The sequence below is a fragment of the Bos javanicus genome, chromosome 8 (assembly GCF_032452875.1).
Source record: "Bos javanicus breed banteng chromosome 8, ARS-OSU_banteng_1.0, whole genome shotgun sequence".
NCBI lineage: Eukaryota > Metazoa > Chordata > Mammalia > Artiodactyla > Bovidae > Bos > Bos javanicus.
The window spans coordinates 47,151,979-47,176,868 of record NC_083875.1 but is presented as its reverse complement, the minus strand read 5'-3'; the positions used below and the strand labels follow the sequence as shown (position 1 = coordinate 47,176,868).

General features: G+C 40.7%; 1 protein-coding gene across 3 annotated transcripts in view; it reads left to right on the top strand.

The window, feature by feature from the left end:
* Positions 1 to 24,890, top strand: part of KLF9 (KLF transcription factor 9) — a 100,200-nt gene that overhangs the window by 22,806 nt on the left and 52,504 nt on the right. Inside the window, exons 2-4 of one of the 3 annotated variants that reach the window (XR_009738051.1) lie at positions 2,312 to 3,175; positions 5,872 to 5,949; positions 6,284 to 6,369. Coding sequence is in view for 1 of the 3 variants with exons in the window: in XM_061425524.1 (XP_061281508.1) it covers positions 2,312 to 2,541 (230 nt within the window). In the remaining 2 variants the exon portion in view is untranslated. Of the gene's footprint in view, positions 1 to 2,311; positions 5,709 to 5,871; positions 5,950 to 6,283; positions 6,377 to 24,890 lie in introns of those variants that run through there. The other 2 variants (XR_009738052.1, XM_061425524.1) reach the window with 2 other exon arrangements.

Sequence of the window (24,890 nt, the reverse complement as noted above, 5' to 3'; positions counted from 1 at the left end):
GAATGTTGAGCTTTAAGCCAACTTTTTCACTCTCCTCTTTCACTTTCATCAAGAGGCTTTTCAGTTCCTCTTCACTTTCTGCCATAAGGGTGGTGTCATCTGCACATCTGAGGTTATTGATATTTCTCCCGGCAATCTTGATTCCAGCTTGTGCTTCTTCCAGTCCAGCGTTTCTCATGATGTACTCTGCATATAAGTTAAATAAGCAGGGTGACAATATACAGCCTTGATGTACTCCTTTTCCTATTTGGAATCAGTCTGTTGTTCCATGTCCAGTTCTAACTGTTGCTTCCTGACCTGCATACTGGTTTCTCAAGAGGCAGGTCAGGTGGTCTGGTACTCCCAACTCTTTGAGAATTTTCCACAGTTTATTGTGATCCACACAGTCAAAGGCTTTGGCATAGTCAATAAAGCAGAAATAGATGTTTCTCTGGAACTCTCTTGCTTTTTCAATGACCCAGTGGATGTTGGCAATTTGATCTCTGGTTCCTCTGCCTTTTCTAAAACCAGCTTGAACATCTGGAAGTTCACGGTTCACGTGTTGCTTGAAGCCTGGCTTGGAGAATTTTGAGCATTACTTTACTAGCATGTTAGATGAGTGCAACTGTGCAGTAGTTTGAGCATTCTTTGGCATTGCCTTTCTTTGGGATTGAAATGAAAACGGACCATTTCCAATCTTGTGGCCACTGCTGAGTTTTCCAAATTTGCTGGCATGTTGAGTGCAGCACTTTCACAGCATCATCTTTTAGGATTTGAAATAGCTCACCTGGAATTCCATCACCTCCACTAGCTTTGTTCGTAGTAATGCTTTTGTCATTATTTTAGTTATTTTAAAATTTGTATTTATTTATTTTTGACTGGGTATTTCCTCAGTTCTAGGGGCTGTTAATGAACTGGATCTTCATTGCGGTGCATGGGCTTCTTGTTGCAGTGGCTTGTGGAGCACAAGCTCTTAGGCATGTCGGCTTCAGTACTTGTGGGCTTATTAGCCTCGTGGCTTGTGGGATCTTCCCAGACCAGGGATTGAACCTGTGTCTGCTGCATTGGCAGGTGGATTCTCAACCTCTGGACCACCAGGAAATCCCTGCCATTATTTTAGAATAATGTGAGTTCTTCTTTTATGAGAAATATAGAAGAACCTAGGATTATTTCATCCAGATAAGAAAAGAGAAAGGCATGATGGCAGTCTTCAGATAGTTAAGGGACTATTATGTGGCAGAGGGAACAAACTAATTCTTAGGGTTGAAATATGGCCTTCACAGGGAGGCAGGTTCACATCAGTAAGCAGTTTATTACAAAGGATGCTCAGAAACAAGCAGGCTTCCTTGGCAAATATGGGGCTGTGCCACCAGACTTGTTCAGGCAGAAGCTGGATGGCCAGGCCCTCAGGAACTTGAGGGGAGATGCCAGCCCCTGGCAGGAGGTTGGTTGGATTAGATGCTCAGTTCTCTTCCATCTCTACAATGCCAGGAAACTTAGCAAGGGCTAAGGTTTGAATCCTCAGAGAGAACTCATGAAACCAGCAACAGCGCAGAAAAAAACTGGAAAATGTAGTCTCCAAGGCTCTTTGGGGATCCATTGGGTATAAGCTCATTTACCTAACAGAGATGAGTCTCAGCAGTTTCTTCATGGTATTACTTTGTTAGGGCTGCCATGACAAAGTTCCACAGACTGAGTGGCCTACTAGCGATCTCCAGCCTTTTTGGCACAGGGACTGGTTTCATGAAGGACAGTTTTTCCATGGATGAGATGGTGGGGATGGTTTCAGGATGATTCAAGTGCATTACATTTATTGCGCCATTTAATGCCACCACTGATCTGACAGGAGGTATTGGTCCATGGCTCAGAAGTTGGGGGCCCCTGGCTTTTAACAGAAATTTATTTCTCACAGTTTTGGAGTCCAGGAGTCCAAGATGAAGATGTTGGCAGAGCCAGTTTCTTCTGAGGTCCATCTCTTTGGCTGGTAGATGGCCACCTTCTCCCATCATCTTCACACAGCCTTTCCCGTGTGAGGTGTGACCTAATCTCCTCTTCTCATAAGGACACCAGTCATTGGATTAGGGCCCAACCTGATGACCTCATGTAACCTCAGTTAACTCTTTAAAGACCCGGTCTCCAAATACAGCTACATTCTGACTGAGGTACTGGGTGTTAGGACTTTGATCTCTGAATAGGGGCAGACAGTTCAGCCCGGAACATAGAGGCCTTATCCTTTGAGTCATGGTGATTGGGTAGTCCACCAGGACCAGCCTGGAGAGTTTTGGTGACCTTTGGTGACCTTTAACCTCTGTCCCTGATTCCCTCCTCTTAGGTGAACGGCCCTTTCCCTGCACATGGCCAGACTGCCTTAAAAAGTTCTCCCGCTCCGACGAGCTGACTCGCCACTACCGCACCCACACAGGGGAGAAGCAGTTCCGCTGTCCGCTGTGCGAGAAGCGCTTCATGAGGAGCGACCACCTGACCAAGCACGCCCGGCGGCACACAGAGTTCCACCCCAGCATGATCAAGCGATCCAAAAAGGCGCTGGCCAACCCTTTGTGAGGTGCTGCCCACCTCAGCCAGGGAGGGACAGACCTGGAAGGACAAACTACTCCCAGCGAACAGACAGACACGTGGGAACCACGGCCCCCAGGAGGCGTGCTGCCAGCATAGGAAGTTGCTGTTCTTTGGTCTCTAGTCTAATTTTCCTCTCCCTGCATTGTTTTTAAAAGCACATTGTAGCCTGAGATCAAAGTCAACACTTGGTCCCCTTGCAGAGGCAACTCTGAACTGTCTCTGACTATGGGAGGGAAGGCAAATGCTTTTTTTTTCCCCTCTCCTTAATTTTTTTGGGGGGTGGTGGTGGGTGGGGGGAGGGAGTAAGGCCAAGACTGGGGTAGAATTTAAAGATACAACACTGGTGTACATATGTCTGACTGGGTGAGTTGACCTGTGGCATCACACAGTGATTCTGGGCCCTTTCTGCTTGCTGTCTTTCAGAATTGTTTTCTTACCTTTTAATGTAATGACGAGTGTGCTTCGGTTTCTTTAGCAAAACCACTCTCTTGAATCACGTTACCTTTTGAGATACAAAACGCCATAGCACAGCTGTCTTTATGCAAGCAAGAGCACATCTACTCCAGCATGATCTGTCATCTAAAGACTTGAAAACAAAAAAGTTACTTATAGTCAATGGGTAAGCAGTCTGAATTTATACTAATCAAGACAAACCTTTGAAAGGTTACACTAAGTACAGAACTTTCAAACCTTGCTTTGTATGAATTGTACTTTTTGAACATAAGCTGCACTTTTATTTTCTAATGCAGAGGATGAATAAGTTAAATACATGCTTTAAGGATAGAAGCAGACATTCTGTTTGGAAACGCATTATAATCTGCTTATTTTACAGTACATGTTTCCCTGTGAAATGGCAAAGATGTGAGGGCAGAATATATACAACCGATGCTGAAGGAGAAGGAGGGTAGTATTTTTTTTTTATTTTAAAAAAACAAACAAAATTTTAGCTCTATTAACTTTTCCAAATTTTCCAATCCTTTTAATTAACCTCATCTTATTGTACCATAATGCCATGAACAGGAGGGCTTTGACTCTGTTGGGTTTTATTTGAATGAGTGCATAATGGTAACTAGCTCTGGGAACGTCTGCTTTTTGGGGAAAAGCATTGTTGGTTACCATCTCATATTCCTACAGAACTCCCACTAACAGGTGCAAGAGTTATGTAAAAAGAAAAGGGGGGTGAAATGTGAAAAGACAAATAATACATCCCTGTAAGTAGTGAGTGCTAAGGGAAAATACCACAGTGATTTCAGAGGAGACTGCAGAGTCGTCTCTTTCGGAAAAGGAAGGCACATGGAACATGCAGGGATGAAAATACATCACTGTATCTTTTACATTTTACATCAGTAGCCTCACCACTATAGGTCTTGTATCCAGGTGTCTAAAATGGCCTCAACCACTACATCCATAATATGCCATTTATCTGATAACATAATTTTGGCCTTTATGTGGTCAGAAAAATGAACTGAGTTTTCATCATTAAGAAGAAACCTCAAATAGGGGATTCAGCAGTGATGGTGGGGGAAATGTTTACATTTCTTTTTTTCATCAGAAGCATTTTCTGACAATTTTATCTAATATTTAAAACAGGGAGCTATGGTGCACTCTAGTTTATACGTGTGCTATGAGATGTGTTGTGTAAACCTGGGGTGCCCACCTATTGGTGAACTCATCATTTCACCTGACACATGCTTGTTTCCAGTTCAGAACCAGTGTGGGCTCTTGCAGCAAGCATGGGTCACAGCTGATTCCAACTTCCAGTACAGTAGCCATCACCTGCACGGCGTTTTTCCTTGATTTGTTTAACCAGTGTAGTTGCATTAGTAGTTCTATAAAAAGAACTGCTTTTAACATTAGGGACTGGGATCAGTCCATGGGATAAAAAGGAAAGTGTTTTCTCACGGGAAAACATGTCAGGAAAAATAAAGAACACTTTCTACCTCTGTTTCAGATTTTTGAAACGCTTATTTTAAACCAAATTTTAATTTCTGTGTCCAAAATAAGTTTTAAGGACATCTGTTCTTCCATACGAAATAGGTTAGGCTGCCTGTTTCTTACTGAACTCATGGAATGGTTCTGCTTGTGATCCTCTGCACGCTGCCTTTTAATGAGTGAGGAGTTTGGGGTTGCCTAGCAACCCACTAACTTGTACAAACTCATCTTTCCCTCACAGAACGAAATGAAGGAAAACCAAGCAAAGTCAGTGAAAGACAATCTTTATAGTTTCAGGAGTAAATCTATATATGGCTTTTGTCCAGCACTTAGATGGATATAAATGCAGCAACTTGTTTAAAAAAAAATGCACAATTTACTTCCCAAAAAAAAGTTGTACTTGCCTTTTCAAGTCGTTGAAGAACTCACATTTGATATTCTCTTATATGTTATAATAATATAACGTATAAACTCAAGGCTTTTTATTCTTTGTGATAACTCCTGTTTTAACACATAACAAAACAGGAACCAGCATTCTAATTAGATTTACTCTATCAAGATATGGTTCAAATAGGACTACTAGAGTTCATTGAACACTAAAACTATGAAACAGTTACTTTTTATATTAAAAAGACCATGGATTTAACTTTAAAAAATCCAAATGCAGGATAGTAATTTTTGTTTACTTTTTTAACCAAACTGAATTTTTTGAAAGACTATTGCAGGTGTTTAAAAAGAAAGAGAAATTGTTCTATCTAATACTGTAAGTAGTTGTCATATTCTGGAAAATTTAATAGTTTTAGAGTTAAGAGAACTCCTCTCCTTGGTTAGGGAAGAAGAGAGCCCTTCACCACTGTGGAACGATGCCCTGGCTTTAAGGTGTGTAGCCCTACATCATGCTTCTTTTGAGAATTATATTTGGTAGTTATAATTACAGAAACTGATTAGTTGTCAGTTGCAGGTAGATTTAGCACAGTACTCATCACTCTGGATAGATTGAGATGTTCTTTCACAACAGATAAATGATCTGTAACACTGTAAGATACTGATCTTTACAACTGTTTAATCAGTTTTATTTTTGTACAGTATTAGTGACCTAAGTTATTTTGCTGTCCCATTTTTGTAAATCAAATGAAATTATAAGAGGATTCTGACAGTAGGTATTTTGTACATATGTATATAAGTTGTCCAAATAAAAATAATAAATGATAAAGATCAAATTGTTCCAGCCATTTGTGTTCTAAGAGGGGTGTGTTTTTGTCATACTGGAGGTTACCTCTTTAACCAGTGCTCCCAGGGTTTTATGATGAGTACAAAGATGATTTACTTAGGCCCTTCAATGTGAGATATTTGTGTAGACCTGTCTGTATTTACTATTCACAGACCTCTGAGGAAGGAGATGGAATGGAGGCTGCATTAAACTACTGTATTATACTGGAGGGGAATATTTATATTTTTCAGGTAAATCACTTAAAGAGGTCTATAAAGCTTTTAACTATTCTGGGGTATACTAGGAACTAGTCAGAGAACATTACTCAGATTATTCTCTTGAGATATGGTATTGATAAGAACTCAAATTGGAGTCTCAAAGGCAAAACAGTAAAACCATAAAACCAAGTGAAGATGAACACCAAAGTGTGTGTATATGTGTGTGTAATTTCATCTAAATATTCTAAAATCTAATCACAATATAATCTAGTATAAGTAGATACTAGCTAGCTAGTATTTATTAAGCTTTCATTGTGTGTCACAGTGCCAAGCGTTCAGTGCTTTTTTTCTCATTTTATCTTTACAGCAGCTCTGTACAGCTCCTTACAGAAGATACCACTATTATCCACATATTTCAGATGGAGGAAATTACTAACTTGCTAACACATTCTAGTAAGTGGTGTAGACCATATTTAAATCTGGATCTGCTGAACCGAAGCCTCCGTCTTTCTGTGCCTACTACAGCAGGTTATTCGCATTTGACCCATGTCATTGAGCAACTGTTAGTGCCACGCATTGTTGTCACCGAGGACACAAAGGTGACAAAAGCACACAAAGGCTCTTCATTCGAGGAGTTTATGAGTTAGGGGATGAAAACCCAAAAACGAGTAAACAGAGTGTCCATATAATTTCAGACGGTGGTAAGCAGTGCAATGAAAATAGAGTTGGTCACTTGGGTGTTGGGGAACGCCTACTTTAGGTTGAGTCTCCCTGGGGGGACTTAAACGTATGAGCTGGGAGCTGGGTGACACGGAAGAGCCAGGCCTGCGGATATGGAAGAAGTGAGAAGAGCCAGTGCGAGGAGTTTGGCAGGAGGGTGATCAGGATTTTGGAGGAACTCGAGGAAGGGGTGGCCGGAGTATAAACAAGGAAGATGAGAGTGGATGGGGTGGTTGGCACAGGCCAGATTATAAGGCCTGTATTGCAGGTTACAGTGTAATGTTTGATTTTGATTCTCAGAGGGGGAAATCTCATGGAAGGTTACAAGCAGAAGAAGGTTATGATCAGATACACGTTTTTCAAGAAGCTCTTTCTGGGTGTGGGTAGAAAATGGATTTTAGAGGGGCAAGAATGGAAGCAGGGAGACTGGTATTAGTCCAGGCAAGAGATGATGATTATTTGGCTCAGTGGCGGTAGGAAGAAGTGAATAGTTCCAAAAATGCCTTGGGGGAAGAATCATTTGGACTTGAAGATGTTAGGATGTCAGAGGTGAATGATAAAAAGCTCCAGTCATGACCCTCAGGTTATTATGGGCTGAGCAACAGGTTAATGCAGTTGGATGAGGTGGAGGAAAGGAGATGGCTGGTGTGAAGGAAAGTTGTAGACTCGTCTGTGGACATATTGCCCGTAGACATCACAGGGACGTGTTGAGAGAACAATTATACATACTAGTTTAGAACTCACAGAAGTGTGGACTGGAGATTTGGAAGTCACAGGCATGTTTGAGGTAACTGAAGCCACAGGAATGGGTGGGATCACCTGTGGTAGAATAGAGAGAAAGTCTAGAACAGAGGAGAAGGGAGGGGGACAGAAATGTAGCTGAAGAAGTCACAAAACTTAGAAAACTTCAGGGTCCTAGAATAATGCACTGGGTTCCCAGGTGGCTCAGTGGTAAAGAACCCGCCTGCCAAACAGGAGATGCAGGTTCGATCCCTAGGTCAGGAAGATCCCTGGGTCGGAAAGATCCCTTGGAGAAGAAAATGGCAAGCCACTCCAGTATTCTTGCCTGGGAAATCCCATTGACAGAGGAGCTTGGTGGGCAACAGTCCATGGGATCACAAGAGTCGGACATGACTTAGCAACTAAACAACAACAGAATAAGGGACGGGGTGGGGGTGGGGGTGGGGGTGGGGGTGGGGGAAGATTAATCAATTCTGTTGAATGTCACTGGGAGCTGTAGTAAGACTAGTGCTAAAATGTGTCCAAAGTATTGAGATGAGGTATTTGAGGTAATTGGTGAAACTTATTAGTGCTGCATTAGAATAGTGGAAACAGACATCTGGTTGGGGAGGGGGAAGAGTAATTAGAAGGTACAAAATCATAAAATAGTTATTTCTCGTACAATTTGCAGAAAATTTAAAAAGCAGAAAGAGCCTTGATCAATACATAGCACAAGATAGGAAAAAGAAAGGAGATACAGAAACAGACAAAAATAAGGAAAGTAGAATCCACATGGCACCTAAATTTCCTTATTTAAAGTTAGATTTTCAGTTGAATCAAAATATGAAATTGTGTGTGTGCATATTTCACAAGAGCTTCACTTAAAATGAAATAACAAGGATTATCTTTATCCAGTAAAAATAAATTATTTTTTTGTTGGCCTTTGCCTTAAGAGTTGTCATATTAAAATCAGAATAGAATTTAATGAAAAAAAGGATGAAAGAAGGGATTACTTTATATACATCTTCAATATTCTATATTGAAGATGTAACAGTGGCTAGTAACATTCCATCAAAATACACGAAACAAAAAAAGCCAGGAGAATTTCATGAAAACTACAGAATTGCAATCTTACCTAAATAAGAGACGACTTTGGTAATATACATCTTTTCAAATATTTATGAAACGTGTTAAAAAATATAAGATACAAGACAATAAGTAACAGAGATTACACTTTCTGACTAGCAGGCAGTAAAGGGAACAATTCATAACAAGTTGTCACTCACCTAGAGCCAGACATCCTGGAGTGTGGAGTCAAGTGATCATTTCTATGATCAAAGCTAAGAGGCGGTGATGGAATTCCAATTGAGCTATTTCAAATCCTAAAAGATGATGCTGTTTAAATGCTGCAGTCAATATGCCATCTTATTTGGGAAACTCAGCAGTGGCCACAGGACTAGGAAAAGGTCAGTTTTCATTCCAATCCCAAAGAAAGGCAATGCCAAAGAGCATTCAAATTACAGTTGCACTCATTTCAAATGCTAGCAAGATTATACTCAAAATCCTTCAAGCTAGGCTTCAACAGCGCGTGAACTAAGAACTTCCAGATGTACAAGCTGTATTTAGAAAAGACAGAAGAACCAGAGATCAAATTACCAATGTCCACTGGATCATAGAAAAAGTAAGGGAATTCCAAAAAATCATCTGCTTCATTGAGTACACTAAAGCCTTTGCTGTGTGGATCACAACAAACTGGAAAATTCTGAAAGAGATGAGATGGGAATACCAGACCACCTTATGTGCCTCCTGAGAAACCTGTATGTAGGATAAGAAGGAACAGTTAGAACTGGACATAGAACAAGGGACTGATTCACAATTGGGAAAGGAGTACCTCAAAGCTGTATATTGTCACCCTGCTTATCTAACTTATATGCAGAGCACATCATGCCGAAATGCTGGGATGGATGACTCACAAGCCGGAATCAAGATTGCTGGGAGAAATGTCAACCATCTCAGAAATGCAGATGATACCACTTTAATGGTAGAAAGCAAAGAGGAACTAAAGAGCCTCTTAATAAAGGTGAAAGAGGAAAGAAAAAACTGGCCTAAAACTGAAAATTCAAAAAATGAAGAACATAGCATCCAGTCCTATCATTTCATGGGGAATAGATGGGGAAATAGTGGAAATAGTGACAGATTTTATTTTCTTGGGCTCCAAAATGACTATGGACAATGACTGCAGCCATGAAATTAAAAGATGCTTGTTCATAGGAACAAAAGCCATGACAAAACTAGACAGCATATTAAAAAGCATAAAATAGCTTTGCCAACAAAGGTCCATATAGCCAAAGGTACAGTTTTTCCAGAAGTCATGTATGGATGTGAGAGTTGGACCATAAAGAAGGCTGAGCACCAAAGAATTGTTGGTTTTGAACATGTGGTGCTGGAGAAGACTCTTGAGAGTCCATTGGATCTCTCTGGGAGATCAAACCAGTCAATCTTAAAGTAAATCAACTCTGAATATATATTGGAAGGATTGATGCTGAAGCTGAAGTTCCAATACTTTGGCCACCTGATGTGAAGAGCCAGCTCATTGGAAAAGACTCTGATGCTGGGAAGGATTGAAGGCAGGAAGAGAAGGGGGCAACAGGATGAGACGGTTGGATAGTGTCACTGACTCAGTGGACATGAGTTTGAGCAAACTCAGGGAGATACCCAAGGACAGGGAAGCCAGGCGTGGTGCAGTTCATGGGATTGCAAGGAGTAGGACACGACTTAGCATCTGAACAACCACAGCAACATCTTAATTCTTAATGAAAGAGAAAATACAAATTATAATCAGTTTAAGTCAATAAAAATAAGAGAAAAAACTATATATCCAAAATATACCCAAAAGCTTTACTTAGAAGGAAAATTCAGAGCCTTTGTTGTTCTTTAGTCACTAAGTCACGTGTGACTCTTTGTGACCCCATGGACTGTAGCGCACCAGGCTTCCCTGTCCTTCATCATTTCCTGGAGTTTTATTATATGTTTTTATTATTATCCATTAAAAATAAACCAAACAATCAGCTCAAGAAGCAAGAAAGTGAATAAAATCTGGGAAAAGCGTGAAGAAAGAATAGATTAAACCTAAGAGGTGGATCTGTGAAAAGACCAAAAAATGTCCCTTTTGACAAAGCCAAATGGCAAAAATAGAAAATCTAAATAAATGCATGATACTACAAATGAAAAGAGATTAACTATAGATATTATAATAATTTGGGGTATTTTGATTAAATGACTTTCTTAGGAGAAGAACACTTTTGATGAATAGTACAGTATAGACCAAAAACTATAAACAAAGTTAAACAAATGTCAGAGAATTTCAACACCTAGATAATTTTATAGGCAAAATCTTTCAAATATTTAAGGAACCAATATCTTCTTTAGAATTTAAACTGTTAGAACATAAAGCATAGAAAATGATGGGAAACAGTTCATTTAGGAAGCTAGTTTAACCCTGACTTAAAAGAATCGTCAAGAATATTTTTTAAAAGAAAAATAATATAGGAGAATTTGCTCTACCAGGAATTACAGCCCATTTTAAAGACATAAGAATTTAATATATAAGAGTGACACTCCAAGTCAATGGGGAAAGCATGAATTAGCCAGTGTTTAGCCAGTTAATTATCTAAAAACTATATACCAAATTAACTCCTATATTAAATATTTAAATAGAATTATTAAAGCACTTGAATAAAATATAGGTGAAGATCTATATTCCTCAAATCATGCTTTGAGAAAGAACTCAAATATAAAAATCTAAGAGTAGAAGTCAATATCAGAAAATTAGTAGGTTTAACTAATAATGTGAAGCTATTATAAAAAATTAGCCTAAACAAAATTGAAAGGTACAGATATGGAAAAGTGCACCTCAAAAGGGTTAGTATCTTTAATATATATCTTCTTACAGGTCAGTATAAAAAAACATTTAGAAAAATTCAAATAATATGAATTGACACTTTTAAAATGATAAAAATAGTCAAACATTTAAAAATGTTCACTATGCTTTCAGTCAAAACCACAATATAAGAAAAATGAGTTACAGTTATATTTTGGAGAAGGAAATGGCAAACCACTCCAGTATTCTTGCCTGAAAAATCCATGGGCAGAGGAGTCATGGGATTGCAAAGAGCTGGACACGACTGAGTGACTGAGCACACACAGTTGTATTTGAGCAAACACAGTTGTATTTGCCTAGGCAATTAGTGAAGATTTAAAAAATAAAGCACCCATTTTGTCAGAAATTAGGAGAGATGGGCACATTGTTAGTAGGAACCCAGACTGGCACATGTTTTCTAGGAGACAATTGGGCCACAGAATTTAAAAACTATAAAAATGTTCTGAAGACTTAAAGAAGCAGTGTCTGGAAGGGAGGTTGGTACAGGGCATCCATGCTCCTTATATTGTCCCTCTCCAGCTCACTCAGGCTCCCATAATGTCCCACCTATATTCCTTGAATAGCCTCCTAACTAGTATAGTTTCCTCCGTATTTTCTTTTAACATGATCATCTGCTTTGCCACGTCGGTGTTCTAAATATAAACCATCTATGTTCTTTTGTTTTGCCAGTACCTCCGGTGTTCCTGTCACTTAAAGGATTAAGGTCAATATTCTTAATATGGCTTGCAAGGTTCTCCATGTCCTGACCCCTGCCAAATTCTCTAGGCATACCATTTACCCCCACTGTTTTGCCGTCCACTCATAATACCCATCTGCTGATAATTTTTACAGATGTGTTACTTCTATTCATATTCTTTCAGTTAGTTCAGTCCTGTCCTCCCCGTCCCCATCACTCACTCTGTTTCTTTGCAGAGAAGGCTCTGCGTGCATGCTTGCTAAGTTGCTTCAGTCATGTCTGACTCTGGAGTCCTGTGGCCCGTAGCCTGCCAGGCTTCTCTGTCCATGGGATTCTCCAGGCAAGAATACTGGAGCGGGTTGCCTTTCCCTCCTCCAGAGGATCTTCCTGACCCAGGGATCAAACCTGCATCTCTTACTTCACCTGCATTGGCAGGTGGCTTCTTTACCACTAGTGCCACCTGGAAAGCCCTAGTGAAGGCTGTACCTTCCTTTAGAAAGCTTTCTATGACTTCCTGGGCTGGATTCAGTACCCTCCATTTGCTCCCATAAAACACATTATCTACTCCCCCACGATACTTTTGTGAAATTCATTCTTGTCACTGTAAGTAGTTGTAGTTTGTTCACTCTCATTTCTCTATTCAGTCATCAAAATGTTTCACAATTTTCACAATTGTTATTGAACAATTACTCCAGATACTGGTTAATGTGTATAGTGCTTCTGTTAGTGTTCTTGTGCATGTGTTTTGGTAAACATGCACTCATTTCTGTTGGGTATATATCTAGGACTGTAACTGCTCAATCATAGGAAGAGGTAGGCAGAATAATAAAAGCAGCCATTTAGAATCCTTGCCCTAATGATAGGTTTTCCAGGTGGGCTTTGTAATAGGGAGATAACCAGGTGGGCCTAATATAATCACAGCTGCTTTCAAAGCAAGTGCTTTCTTCATCTGGGAGCAGACGAGGGAGTCAGACATGAAGCGCAAGGAATACTTGCTGCGTTGTTGGGGGCTTGAGGATACAGGGGTCCACCTTTCAAGGACTGGAAAGTGGCCTCTAGAAGCAGAGGATGACCTCAGCTGGCCCCCAGCAAGGAAACGGGGCATTGGCCCTACAACATCAAAATCCTGAATTTTGCCAACAGTGAGTTAGGGATGTGGCGTTCTCCCCAAAGCCTCTAGATGAGGACTCATCCTCCCCAACGCCTTGATTTCAGCCTTGTGATATTCTGAGCAGATCACCCAGCCACGCTGTGGTGGACTTCTGATCTACAGAACTGTAAGCTGAAAATAATTTTGTTTTTAAGTTTGTGGTAATTTGTTATATAGCAGTAGAATACTAATATGTAGAATTTCCATGTATTTGTTTTAGAAGACGCTGCCAACAGACATTTATGAGAGTTTCAGTCGCTCTATAAAATCAATATATGTTGCTTTTAGCATAGTCACAAAATACAAGGCATCTAGTAAAAATCTGCCTGATTATTGAACCTAAGTATTAGTCATTAGCAAAACAAAATTAAAAGTGAAATATAGCATTCAGTTTCTCATGTAAAATATTATATAAATTATAACATCCATTTCTTAAAAACTTTAAAAATATTCATATCCTTGACAAAGCAATTGCATGTTCAAGGAATTATCATGAGTGTCTGTGAAGGTTGAGTTGCAAAAATGTACCTGGTGGTATATATTGTTTATGGAGATTGTTTTCAAGTTTTCACTATTATATTTAGTTCTAATGAACCCTTTAACAATGGAATATGGTACATCCATTACAAATGATACAGAACAACTTTACACCAAAGATATTCTGTAGAATGTTAATTTTCCAAATGTTCTAGAAAGATTCCATGATAGGTTAAATCAGAGATACTCCGGGCAAAGTGACCCAGGTTTCTCTACTGGAGCTCTTTGCCAGCCTTTGGTCTAATCAAACAGCCATTGTTAACGTCTGAGGCTGGGACAGTACAGCATTGCACAAATCTATTTGATTATGGTCAGTTTGCTTTGTTTTCTGGGACATTTTGCAAATTAGATTTTGGGAAATGACACAAAAACATGTTCATGATATATATATTTGGTGCAAAAAGTGGTATGAATAGCATAGTCCTACTTTAACATATAAAATGTAAAGGATATTATACAAAAATGTCAATGTGATTATGGTGATGGGGAGTTTTTATATCCCTTATCTGTATTTTTCTAAAGTTTCTATAAAATTAATATAGGCTACAACTGTAAAAAAGAGAGAAGGGGAAATACCAGAAGTTAATCTACCTACCATTTCTTGGAACAGCAGTGTTAAAGCCATAGCCCTCGCACTGGGGTTTACCTGCTATATGGTCTGGCTGAATTAAATTAATGATCTGCTGCTGGGCTGCCTGTCTCTACCATGGCAGGCCAATCTGGGGCTCAAACGCTCCAGTCAGTTTGGGTTGATCTGGGGTGGCCTCTGGGACTGTTGCGCCAGGAGAGCAGCGAATTCTCGCATTCCCTCCTCTGTGCTCTAATTCAGGCACGCCTGGTTGCCCTGGCACCGAAGGTCTGTCTTCCTGAGTTTCATCTCTTCTGAGTACAGCTTCTACTCTGTTCTTCACTACCAACTCAGGTCTTCCCAGGTTGCAATACCACACTGAAGGTTTACTGAAAAGACCAACCCATGTTCAAACCCTACCTGAGGACCAGGTGGAGGCACTTAATCTTTGAGTCTCACTTTTCCTCAACTATGAAAAGTGTATATGTAATGCCATAGTATTAGTAACACATTATTACTTACACACATTGTAATAGTACTGTTGTGAGGAGTAAATCAAGATTTAAACACAGTACTAGGTTTTCAAGAAATATTGGTTCTTTCCATCTCTCACTCCTAGAGTTAACATGGCCATCCATTAGTAGTAAGAGCTACCACCTGGTTGCTTTCTCGTGGGTGGGGCCTGTTTTCTTTGCCTTTGTTTATGAAAGAACTTGAAGTAGGGTGAGCAGGTGTTGTTGATATTGGTGTCAGCAAACTATGGCCCCTGGTCAAATCTGGTCCATAGATCGTTTTTATCATCTGCAAGTTAAGAATAGCTGCTGCAGTTTTAAATGGTTGAAGAAACCAAAGACAATTTTATATCAGACACTTGATATAAAATTCAAATTTGAGTGTAAATTTTCACTGGAACACAAGCACTCACTCATTTGCATGTTGTCTATGACTGCTGTCATACAGTGTCTGTTGAGTATGCATGACAGAGACTGTACAGCCTACAAAGCCATGTTTACCATCTAATTCTTTGCAGAAAAAAAAAAAACTACTGACCTCTACCCTAGGCTCTTTCTTTTGATCTTTTTTAAAAAAGTAATGTTTACTTATTTTGGCTGTGCTGGGTCTTCACTGCAGCTAGGCTTTCCTCTAGCTGTGGTGCTCGGACTTCTCATTGCAGTGGCTTCTCTTCTTGCAGAAGATGGGCTCTAGGGTTCATGGGCTCAGTAGTTGTGGCTCCTGAGCTCTAGAGCACAGGCTCAGTAGTTCTGGCTTACAGGCTTAGTGCTCCACAGTGGGGTCTTCCCAGATCAGGGATCAAACTCATGTCTCCTGCATTGGCAAGCGATTTCTTTACCACTGAGGTACCAGGGTCCTTAGGCTGCTTCTTAAGTATTTCTTAAAGACAAGCCTTAAGAGACATCGTGCTCGTTCAGTTCAGTTCACTCACGTCTGACTCTTTGCAACCCCACGGACTGCAGCACACCAGGCCTTCCCGTCCAGCACCAACTCTCGGAGCTTGCTCAGGCTCATGTCCATTGAGTCGGTGATGTCATCCAACCATCTCATCCTCTGTCGTCCCCTTCTCTTCCCACCTTCAATCTTTCCCAGCATCAGGGTCTTTTCAAATGAGTCAGCTCTTCACATCAGGTGGTCAAAGTATTGAAGTTTCAGCTTCAGCATCAGTCCTTCCAATGAATATTCAGAACTGATCTCCTTTAGGATTGACTGGTTGGATCTCCTTGCAGTTCAAGGGACTCTCAAGAGTCTTCTCCAACACCACAGATCAAAAGCATTAATTCTTTGGTGTTCAGCTTTCTTTATAGTTCAACTCTCACATCCATACGTGACTACTGGAAAAACCATAGCCATGACTAGATGGACCTTTGTTGACAAATTAATGTCTCTGCTTTTTAATATGCTGTCTAGATTGGTCATAACTTTTCTTCCAAGGAGTAAGGGTCTTTTTATTTCATGGCTGCAGTCACCATCTGCAGTGATTTTGGAGCCCAAGAAAATTAAGTCTGCTTCCACTGTTTCCCCATCTATTTGCCATGAAATGATGCCATGATCTTTGTTTTCTGAATGTTGAGCTTTAAGCCAGCTTTTTCACTCTCCTCTTTCATCAAGAGGCTCTTTAGTTCTTATTCACTTTCTGCCATACGGGTGGTGTCATATGCATATCTGCTGCTGCTGCTAAGTCGCTTCAGTCATGTCCGACTCTGTGCGATCCCATAGACAGCAGCCCACCAGGCTCCCCCATCCCTGGGATTCTCCAGGCAAGAACACTGGAGTGGGTTGCCATTGCCTTCTCTGCTGCATATCTGAGGTTACTGATATTTCTCCCAGCTATCTTGATTCCAGCTTGTGCTTCTTCCAGCCCAGTGTTTCTCATGATGTACTCTGCATAGAAGTTAAATAAACAGGGTGACAATATACAGCCTTGATGTACTCCTTTTCCTATTTGGAACCAGTCTGTTGTTCCATGTCCAGTTCTAACTGTTGCTTCCTGACCTGCATACAGGTTTCTCAAGAGGCAGGTCAGGTGGTCTGGTATTTCCATCTCTTTCAGAATTTTCCACAGTTTATGGTGATCCACACAGTCAAAGGCTTTGGCATAGTCAATAAAATATAAATAGATGTTTTTCTGAAACTCTCTTGCTTTTTCCATGATCCAGCCAATGTTGTCAATTTGATCTCTGGTTCCTCTGCTTTCTAAAACCAGCTTGAACATCTGGAAGTTCACAGTTCACATATTGCTGAAGCCTGGCTTGGAGAAGTTTGAGCATTACTTTACTAGATGTGAGATGAGTGCAATTGTGCAGTAGTTTGAGCATTCTTTGGCATTGCCTTTCTTTGGGATTGGAATGAAAACTGACCTTTTCTAGTCCTGTGGCCACTACTGAGAGTTCCAAATTTGCTGACACATTGAGTGCAGCACCTTTTAGGATTTGAAATAGCTCAACTGGAATTCCATCACCTCCATTAGCTTTGTTCATAGTGATGCTTCCTAAGACCCACTTGACTTCACATTCCAGGATGTCTGGCTCTAGGTGAGTGATCATACCATTGTGCTTATCAGGGTCATGAAGATCTTTTCTGTACAGTTCTTCTTTGTATTCTTGCCACCTCTTCTTAATATCTTCTGCTTCTGTTAGGTCCATACTATTTCTGTCCTTTATTGAGCCCATCTTTGCATAAAATGTTCCCCCAGTATCTCTGATTTTCTTGAAGAGATGTCTAGTCTTTCCCGTTCTATTGTTTTCCTCTATTTCTTTGCATTGATCACTGAGGAAGGCTTTCTTATCTCTTCTTGCTATTCTTTGGAACTCTGCATTCAGATGCTTATATCTTTCCTTTTCTCCTTTGCTTTTTGCTTCTCTTCTTTTACAGCTATTTGTAAGGCCTCCTCAGACAGCCATTTCGCCTTTTTGCCTTTCTTTTTCTTGGGGATGGTCTTGATCACTATCTCCTGTACAATGTCATGAACCTCCATCCACAGTTCATCAGGCAATCCGTCTATCAGATCCAGTCCCTTAAATCTATTTCTCACTTCCACTGTATAATCGTAAGGGATTTGATTTAGGTCATACCTGAATTGCCTAGTGGTTTTCCCTACTTTCTTCAATTTAAGTCTGAATTTGGTAATAAGGAGTTAATGATCTGAGCCACAGTCAGCTCATGGTCTTTTTTTTTTTGCTGACTGTATAGGGCTTCTTCATCTTTGGCTGCAAAGAATATAATCAATCTGATCTCAGTGTTGACCATCTGGTGATGTCCACGTGTAGAGTCTTCTCTTGTGTTGTTGGAAGTGGGTGTTTGCTATGACTAGTGCATTCTCTTAGCAGAACTCCATTAGCCTTTGCCCTCCTCCATGCTGTACGCCAAGGCCAAATTTGCCTGTTACTCCAGGTGTTTCTTGACTTCCTACTTTTGCATTCCAGTCCCCTATAATGAAAAGGACATCTTTTTTGGTGTGTTAGTTCTAGAAGATCTTGTAGGTCTTTGTAGAACTGGTTAACTTCAGCTTCTTCAGCATTACTGGTTGGGACATAGACTTGGATTACTATGATATTGAATGGTTTGCCTTGGAAACGAACAGAGATCATTCTGTTGTTTTTGAGTCTGCATCCAAGTACTGCATTTCAGACTCTTTTGTTTACCATGATGGCTACTCCATTTCTTCGAAGGGATTCTTGCTCACGGTAGGAAATATAATGGTCATCTGAGTTAAATTCACCCATTCCAGTCCATTTAGGTTCACCGATTCCTGAAATGTTGATGTTCACTCTTGCCATCTCCTTTTTGATCACTTCCAATTTGCCTTGATTCATGGACCTGACATTCCAGGTTCCTATGCAATATTGCTCTTTACAGCATCAGACCTTGCTTCTATCACCAGTCACATCCACAACTGGGTGTTGTTTTTGCTTTGGGTCCTTCTCTTCATTCTTTCTGGAGTTATTTCTCCAGTGATCTCCAGTAGCATATTGGGCACTTACTGACCTGGGGAGTTCATCTTTCAGTATCCTATCTTTTTGCCTTTTCATACTGTTCATGTGGTTCTCAAGGCAGGAATACTGAAGTAGTTTGCCATTCCCTTCTCCAGTGGACCACATTTTGTCAGAACTCTTTACCATGACCCGTCTGTCTTGGGTGGCCCCACATGTCATGGCTCATATATTCATTGAGTTATGTATATATATACACCCTAATATAAATATATATATAATACATAGATGTATATAATGTTTCTAACTAATTACTGTGGGTTTGTTTATCATTGGTTTTAATTGGTAGTTAACATGCAATGCCTTAGAAGACTGTCTTTGTCATTGCCCACCCCCTTGTTATTTAATTTATACACAAGCATCTGAGAAGATGCTGCTTCAAAAAGACCGTGTGATCCATTTGTCATTCGTGAATTCCTGTGCAGTGCAGCCCCTGTCACCTTCACATTTCTCTGTAGGAGAGATGTTCAGGTACTAATGGTAAGTATTCTGTTGCATAGTGCAAAGGGCAGTCTCTTAACAGGGACAGTTGGGTATCTTAGGTAGAGCTTTTGCAGATTTTTTTTTTCTCCTTCTCTGAGAATGGGTATTTTGGTAGAGACTCTGCAACCAATGCAGGAGACGTGGGTTTGATCCCTTGCTTGGGAAGATCCCCTGGAGATGGAAATGGCAACCCACTCCAATATTCTCACCTGGAAAACTCCATGGGCAGAGGAGCCTGGCGGGCTACAGTCCATGGGGTCGCAAGGAGTCAGACATGACTTAGCAACTGAACAAAAACAACCAATCTGCAACCTGGCCAGCTCTGGCTGCATAAATTATAGCCGTACCGGGCCTAAGTAATAGGAGGGTGAGTCCAGCATATTGTCCATTCTGTTTATAGTTCTATGAAAGTAAAAACCTGTTAAATGCAACTAACTCAAAGCAAAACAGTATACATATGAGCAGGATTGAAATGGCCATTGCCTATTTTTGAGTGATAATAAAGCCAAACTGAATTCGATTTGCTTATTCTAAAAGAGACCTTTCTGTTGTTTTCAGACAGGAAAAAACCACACGCAGAGCATGCAGGTTTTCTTCTGATGCCAGCTCTCAACAACCATATTTGCCCAGTTTTAGAATATGTTTGCTTTCTTTTAGTCTTTTCTGTTTCTCTAGTTGCGGCGAGTGGGGGCCATTCTTCATGCTGTGCTGGGGCTTCCCGTCGTGGTGGCCCCTCTCGTCGTGGAGCGTGGGCTCTAGGCACGTGGGCTTCAGAAGTTGTGGCTTGCGGGCCCTAGAGCATGTAGGCTCCAGTAGCTGTGGCTCACAGACTTAGTGGCTTTGCAGTATGGGGGATCTTCCCAGACCAGGGATGGAACCCGTGTCTTCTGCATTACCAGGCAGGTTTTTTTTTTTTTTTTTTTTAACCACTGAGCCACCAGGGAAACCCCTCTTCTTTGCATTTTTAACAGCTGCAAACCATTAGTGTTTTGCAGAATTTCCTCATTTTCCTAAAACATCAGGATACCAGTCCTTCCTGACTTCCTTCAGCTCCTTGATTTCAGTGTTTGTCTCTACTGGGCTGTTCCCTTAGTACCCCCCTGCCTAGGTCAGACTTTAACTCTTTTGCATAAAAGTTCTAAATAGACAGAAATCTCCCACAGAGGAAGTCCTGAGTTGTCTATAGCTTCTCCAAGCTTTCATTATTTTCTAGGATCAGTTCAGCTGCTCAGTTGTGTCTGACTCTTTGCGGCCCCATGGACTGTGGCACACCAGGCTTCCCCGTCCATCACCAACTCCCAGAGCTTGCTCAAACTCATATCCATTGAGTCAGTAATGCCATCAACTCTAGGATACATTCAGTAATTTTTTTAGGATACATTCATTATACAGTGTTTATGGTCCCCAAGATTCCAGCTAACTTTAAGGGAGCCATGGATAAAGGCTTGTAAATAGCTTGTTTATCTTTCTGGGTCAAGATCAGCATCATGCAATGTATTGTTCCTAAGCACCTCTGGCAAGGTCTAAAAATGTTTTCTCTTTTTATAGAAATCAAAGTCACTTTTTAAAAGCCTACCATCACTTTGAGTTTCTCTGCTGGTCTTAGGAAATCAGCTCTGGGCATCCTAAAAACTAATTTTGTTATCACCACCCATGGAAATGCCAGTTGGGCTCTGAGGAATTTACCTAAATGAGTCAACCTTTATGCATGCTTCGGTTCTGCTTATTTTTATTATCAAATTTTATCATTTATATTTTGTTTTCAGAATCCTATGAAGAAATGTCTCAACACTTCAATATTGACTTTTTAAGTGTCCCTCAATTTAAATATCTGAGCTTTTACATGTGTTCCAAAAGGCATTTCAGAACGAGGCTGCCTGAAGTTTACTTTGTTGTTGCTCAGTTGCCGGGTCGTGTCTGACTCTTTGCAACCCCATGGACTGCAGTACACCAGGCTTCTCTGACCTCCATCTCCCGGAGTTTGCTCAGATTCATGTCCATTGAGCTATCTGGCCATCTCATCCTCTGCCTCCCCCTTCTCCTTTTGCCTTCAGTCTTTCCCCAGCATCAGGGTCTTTTCCAGTGAGTCAGTTCTTTGCATCAAGTGGCCAAAGTATTGGGCCTTCAGCCTCAGCATCAGTCCTCCCAACGAATATTCAGGGGTGGTTTCCTTTAGGGTTCACTGGTTTGATATCCTTGCAAGGGATTCTCAAGAGTCTTTTCCAGCATCATAATTCGAAAGCATCAATTACTTTCACCACTAGACACGTCCACAACTGAGTGTCGTTTCTGCATTGGCCCAGCTGCTTCATTCTTTCTGGAGCTATTAGTAATTGCCCTCCATTCTTCCCTGGTAGCATATTGGACACCTTCCAATCTGGGAGGGGCTTATCTTCCGGTGTCATTTTTTTTTTTTTTTTGCTTTTCATACTTTTCATGTGGTTCTCCAGGCAAGAATACTGAAGTAGGCTGCCATTTCCTTCTCCAGTGGACCACATTTTATCAGAACTCTCCGGTATGATGCATCTGTCCTGAGTGGCCCTGCACAGCAATGCTCACAGCTTCATGGAGTTACACAAGCCCCTTTGCCACAACAAGGTTATGATCCATGAAGGGGAAGTTTACTTTAGAAACTGGCATTTATTTAATTCTTCTGGCGCTTCTGTGCTCCCTTGTCCCCCCCAAATACTATTTGAAATCTTAATGGATGATAATGTATACAGAAACACACCTGAAAAAAATAAGCTTGACATATCTGGGGAAATAGACTAGAAAACGTTGCTCATTTGAAATTCAGAATAAGCTTCTTTTGTCTTCTTGAGATTAGGGGCGTGGTGGATGGGAGGAAGGTAGGGGAGGAGGGCTGAGTAAGCTACACTACAGTTTTGCATGAGAAAATGTTGTACTTAAGAGAAATGAAGTATAGAGATCAAGTACTATGCATGTACTCAGATGAGGCAACGTTGATATTAACCATGGAAGGTTGAATCCATTTTTAAAAACAAAGATTTGGGAGCTCACTCTTCTGGTCTTCTGAGCACACAGTGTCACAAAACTACAGCTTTCTGTTTACTCTTGTCTTTCCCATGAGGCTGTTAGTTCCTTTTTTTTTTTTTTGTTAGTTCCTTAACTGTGTAACTTCAGTTCAGTTCAGTCGCTCAGTCGCGTCTGACTCTTTGCGACCCCATGAACTGCAGCATGCCAGGCATCCCTGTCCATCACCAAACTTAGCTTTATATATATATCATCCCTCCAACCCCATCCTTTGGAGGCTCCCATACCCTGTGTCTCTGAGATACTCTGGCCCAACCAAAACTGAGAAGAAGTAATTTTGTCTGCTGCATTTGCTAAGTTGGACTATAGGAGTCCAGCCGTACAAAGGGCCATCTTCCCTGGCTGCATGAAAAAACTGTGTGCAGGAGAAAAAGAGGTAACATATCAAGGCAGGAGAGCTCAGAAGTCAAACAAGAGCCAGCCCCGAGGATACATGAAACCTTGAATACGGCTGAGCCAGTTTCACACTGTACTTCCTAGTTGTGTGTGACTGAATTTCCTGATTTGTCTCAGCTGGTTTAAATTTGACATCTATAACTTTGTTAACGGAGGTAAACTAAGGCAAGGATGAATTATCAGAAATTGAGTCAGGAATAGCAGAGGAACAGTGATTTGGAAAACACGTGCTCCAGCAAGCTGCAGGCCAATCTGCTGAAGGCTGTTTTATTGGCAGGGAGTGCAAAGAGAGGGATGGCCAACCACCATCCAAGCAATGAGTTCATTGCCTTGAGGATGGAGAGAAATCCTTGGTGGATATTCATTGGTCAGGAGATAAATCTCCGTTCTGTGAATCAAGTATTTATGGGAAACCATGACCAACCTAGATAGCATATTCAAAAGCAGAGACATTACTTTGCCAACAAAGGTTCGTCTAGTCAAGGCTATGGTTTTTCCTGTGGTCATGTATGGATGTGAGAGTTGGACTGTGAAGAAGGCTGAGCACCGAAGAATTGATGCTTTTGAACTGTGGTGTTGGAAAAGACTCTTGAGAGTCCCTTGGACTGCAAGGAGATCCAACCAGTCCATTCTGAAGGAGATCAGCCCTGGGATTTCTTTGGAAGGAATGATGCTAAAGCTGAAACTCCAGTACTTTGGCCACCTCATGCGAAGAGTTGACTCATTGGAAAAGACCCTGATGCTGGGAGGGATTGGGGGCAAGAGGAGAAGGGGACGACAGAGGATGAGATGACTGGATGGCATCACTGACTTGATGGACGTGAATCTGGGTGAACTCTGGGAGTTGGTGATGGACAGGGAGGCCTGGCATGCTGCAATTCACGGGATTGCAAAGAGTCGGACACGACTGAGTGACTGAACTGAATCTCCCAGTTCTTCGGAAGGCACATTCATGAGATTCTCTGTTCTCTATTTTTTCAGGTATATTTCACATTTTCTTAGACTGTGATATTTAGCTATCTTTTATAAATAACATTTCAGTGTTCCATTGACCAATGGTTCTTTGGGGACTTTTTTTCAGAATGAGAGGAGGTGTGGGACCCAGGTGATAATTTTAATGAACAAAGGATTCTTCCCAGATGTCTTTGCTCCTCTCAATCTGAAATATTTGAGTTGTTTTAAATTGTTTATACCTATTCTGCTATGTAAGCAATACTTTCATTGTTTAAAATTATTCCTCTTTTAATTCCTAATAAATTGTATAAGAGCAAACTGGTAAACAAACACAGCTTCCTACAGTCAATTCACAGATAACATCTATTCAATCCTGGGAGATTTGACAAATTAAAAAAAATTTTAAGTGACCACTTTTTTCTAAAATACTTACTTTTTTTAGATGCCAGGGATGTCACTTTGGCTGTTTGTCAATGAGTGCCACACTTTTTACTGGTGTTTTCATGTTTAAGCAACTTTAATAGGTTTTCTTCAAAATAGATAAACCCCAAACCTATAATGGGATGATCAATTTTTATGGCATATTCCTAAAAAAAAAAAAAAAAAAATAAGCATCAGAGTGTAAAAGCAACATGTGAGAAGCATTATGTGTTATTCTCATTAATTTAGTCTGCTAATAGAAAAGGTCAGAAAGAACCTAAATGTTCATCACACAGCCTCAATTAAATACATTATGACAAATTTAGAAAATGGAGTAAAATTTGCTGTTAAAAAGAATGAGGTAGAACGTATATGTGATGTGGGACACTTCTCAGGATAGATGTTGTGAAATAGCATTTTTCATTCATTCAAAAACTATTGAGCACTTTCTAGATGCCGGATGGTGTCTGAGCACTAGGGACACAGAATTGAAGATAGACAAGATCTCTGACATCCTCATGTCCACATTGGATCACATATTTCTATTTGTGAAGTTTATAAAAGTGTTTCTCTATATATAAAAGTATAATTTTAAAATATGCTTGGGCTTCCCTGGTGGCTCAGCAGTAAAGAATTTGCCTGCCAATGCAGGAGACACAGGTTCGATATTTGAGGAACAGCTAAGCCTGAGTGCCACAATTATTGAACCTGTGCTCTAAAGAGGCCGGGGACCAAAACTGCTGAGCCCATGAGCTGTAACTACTGGAGCCCACGCCTCGAGCCTATGCTTCACTATAAGGGAAGGAAGCCCCCACAATGAGAAGCCCGCTCACTGCAACTAGAGAGAAGCC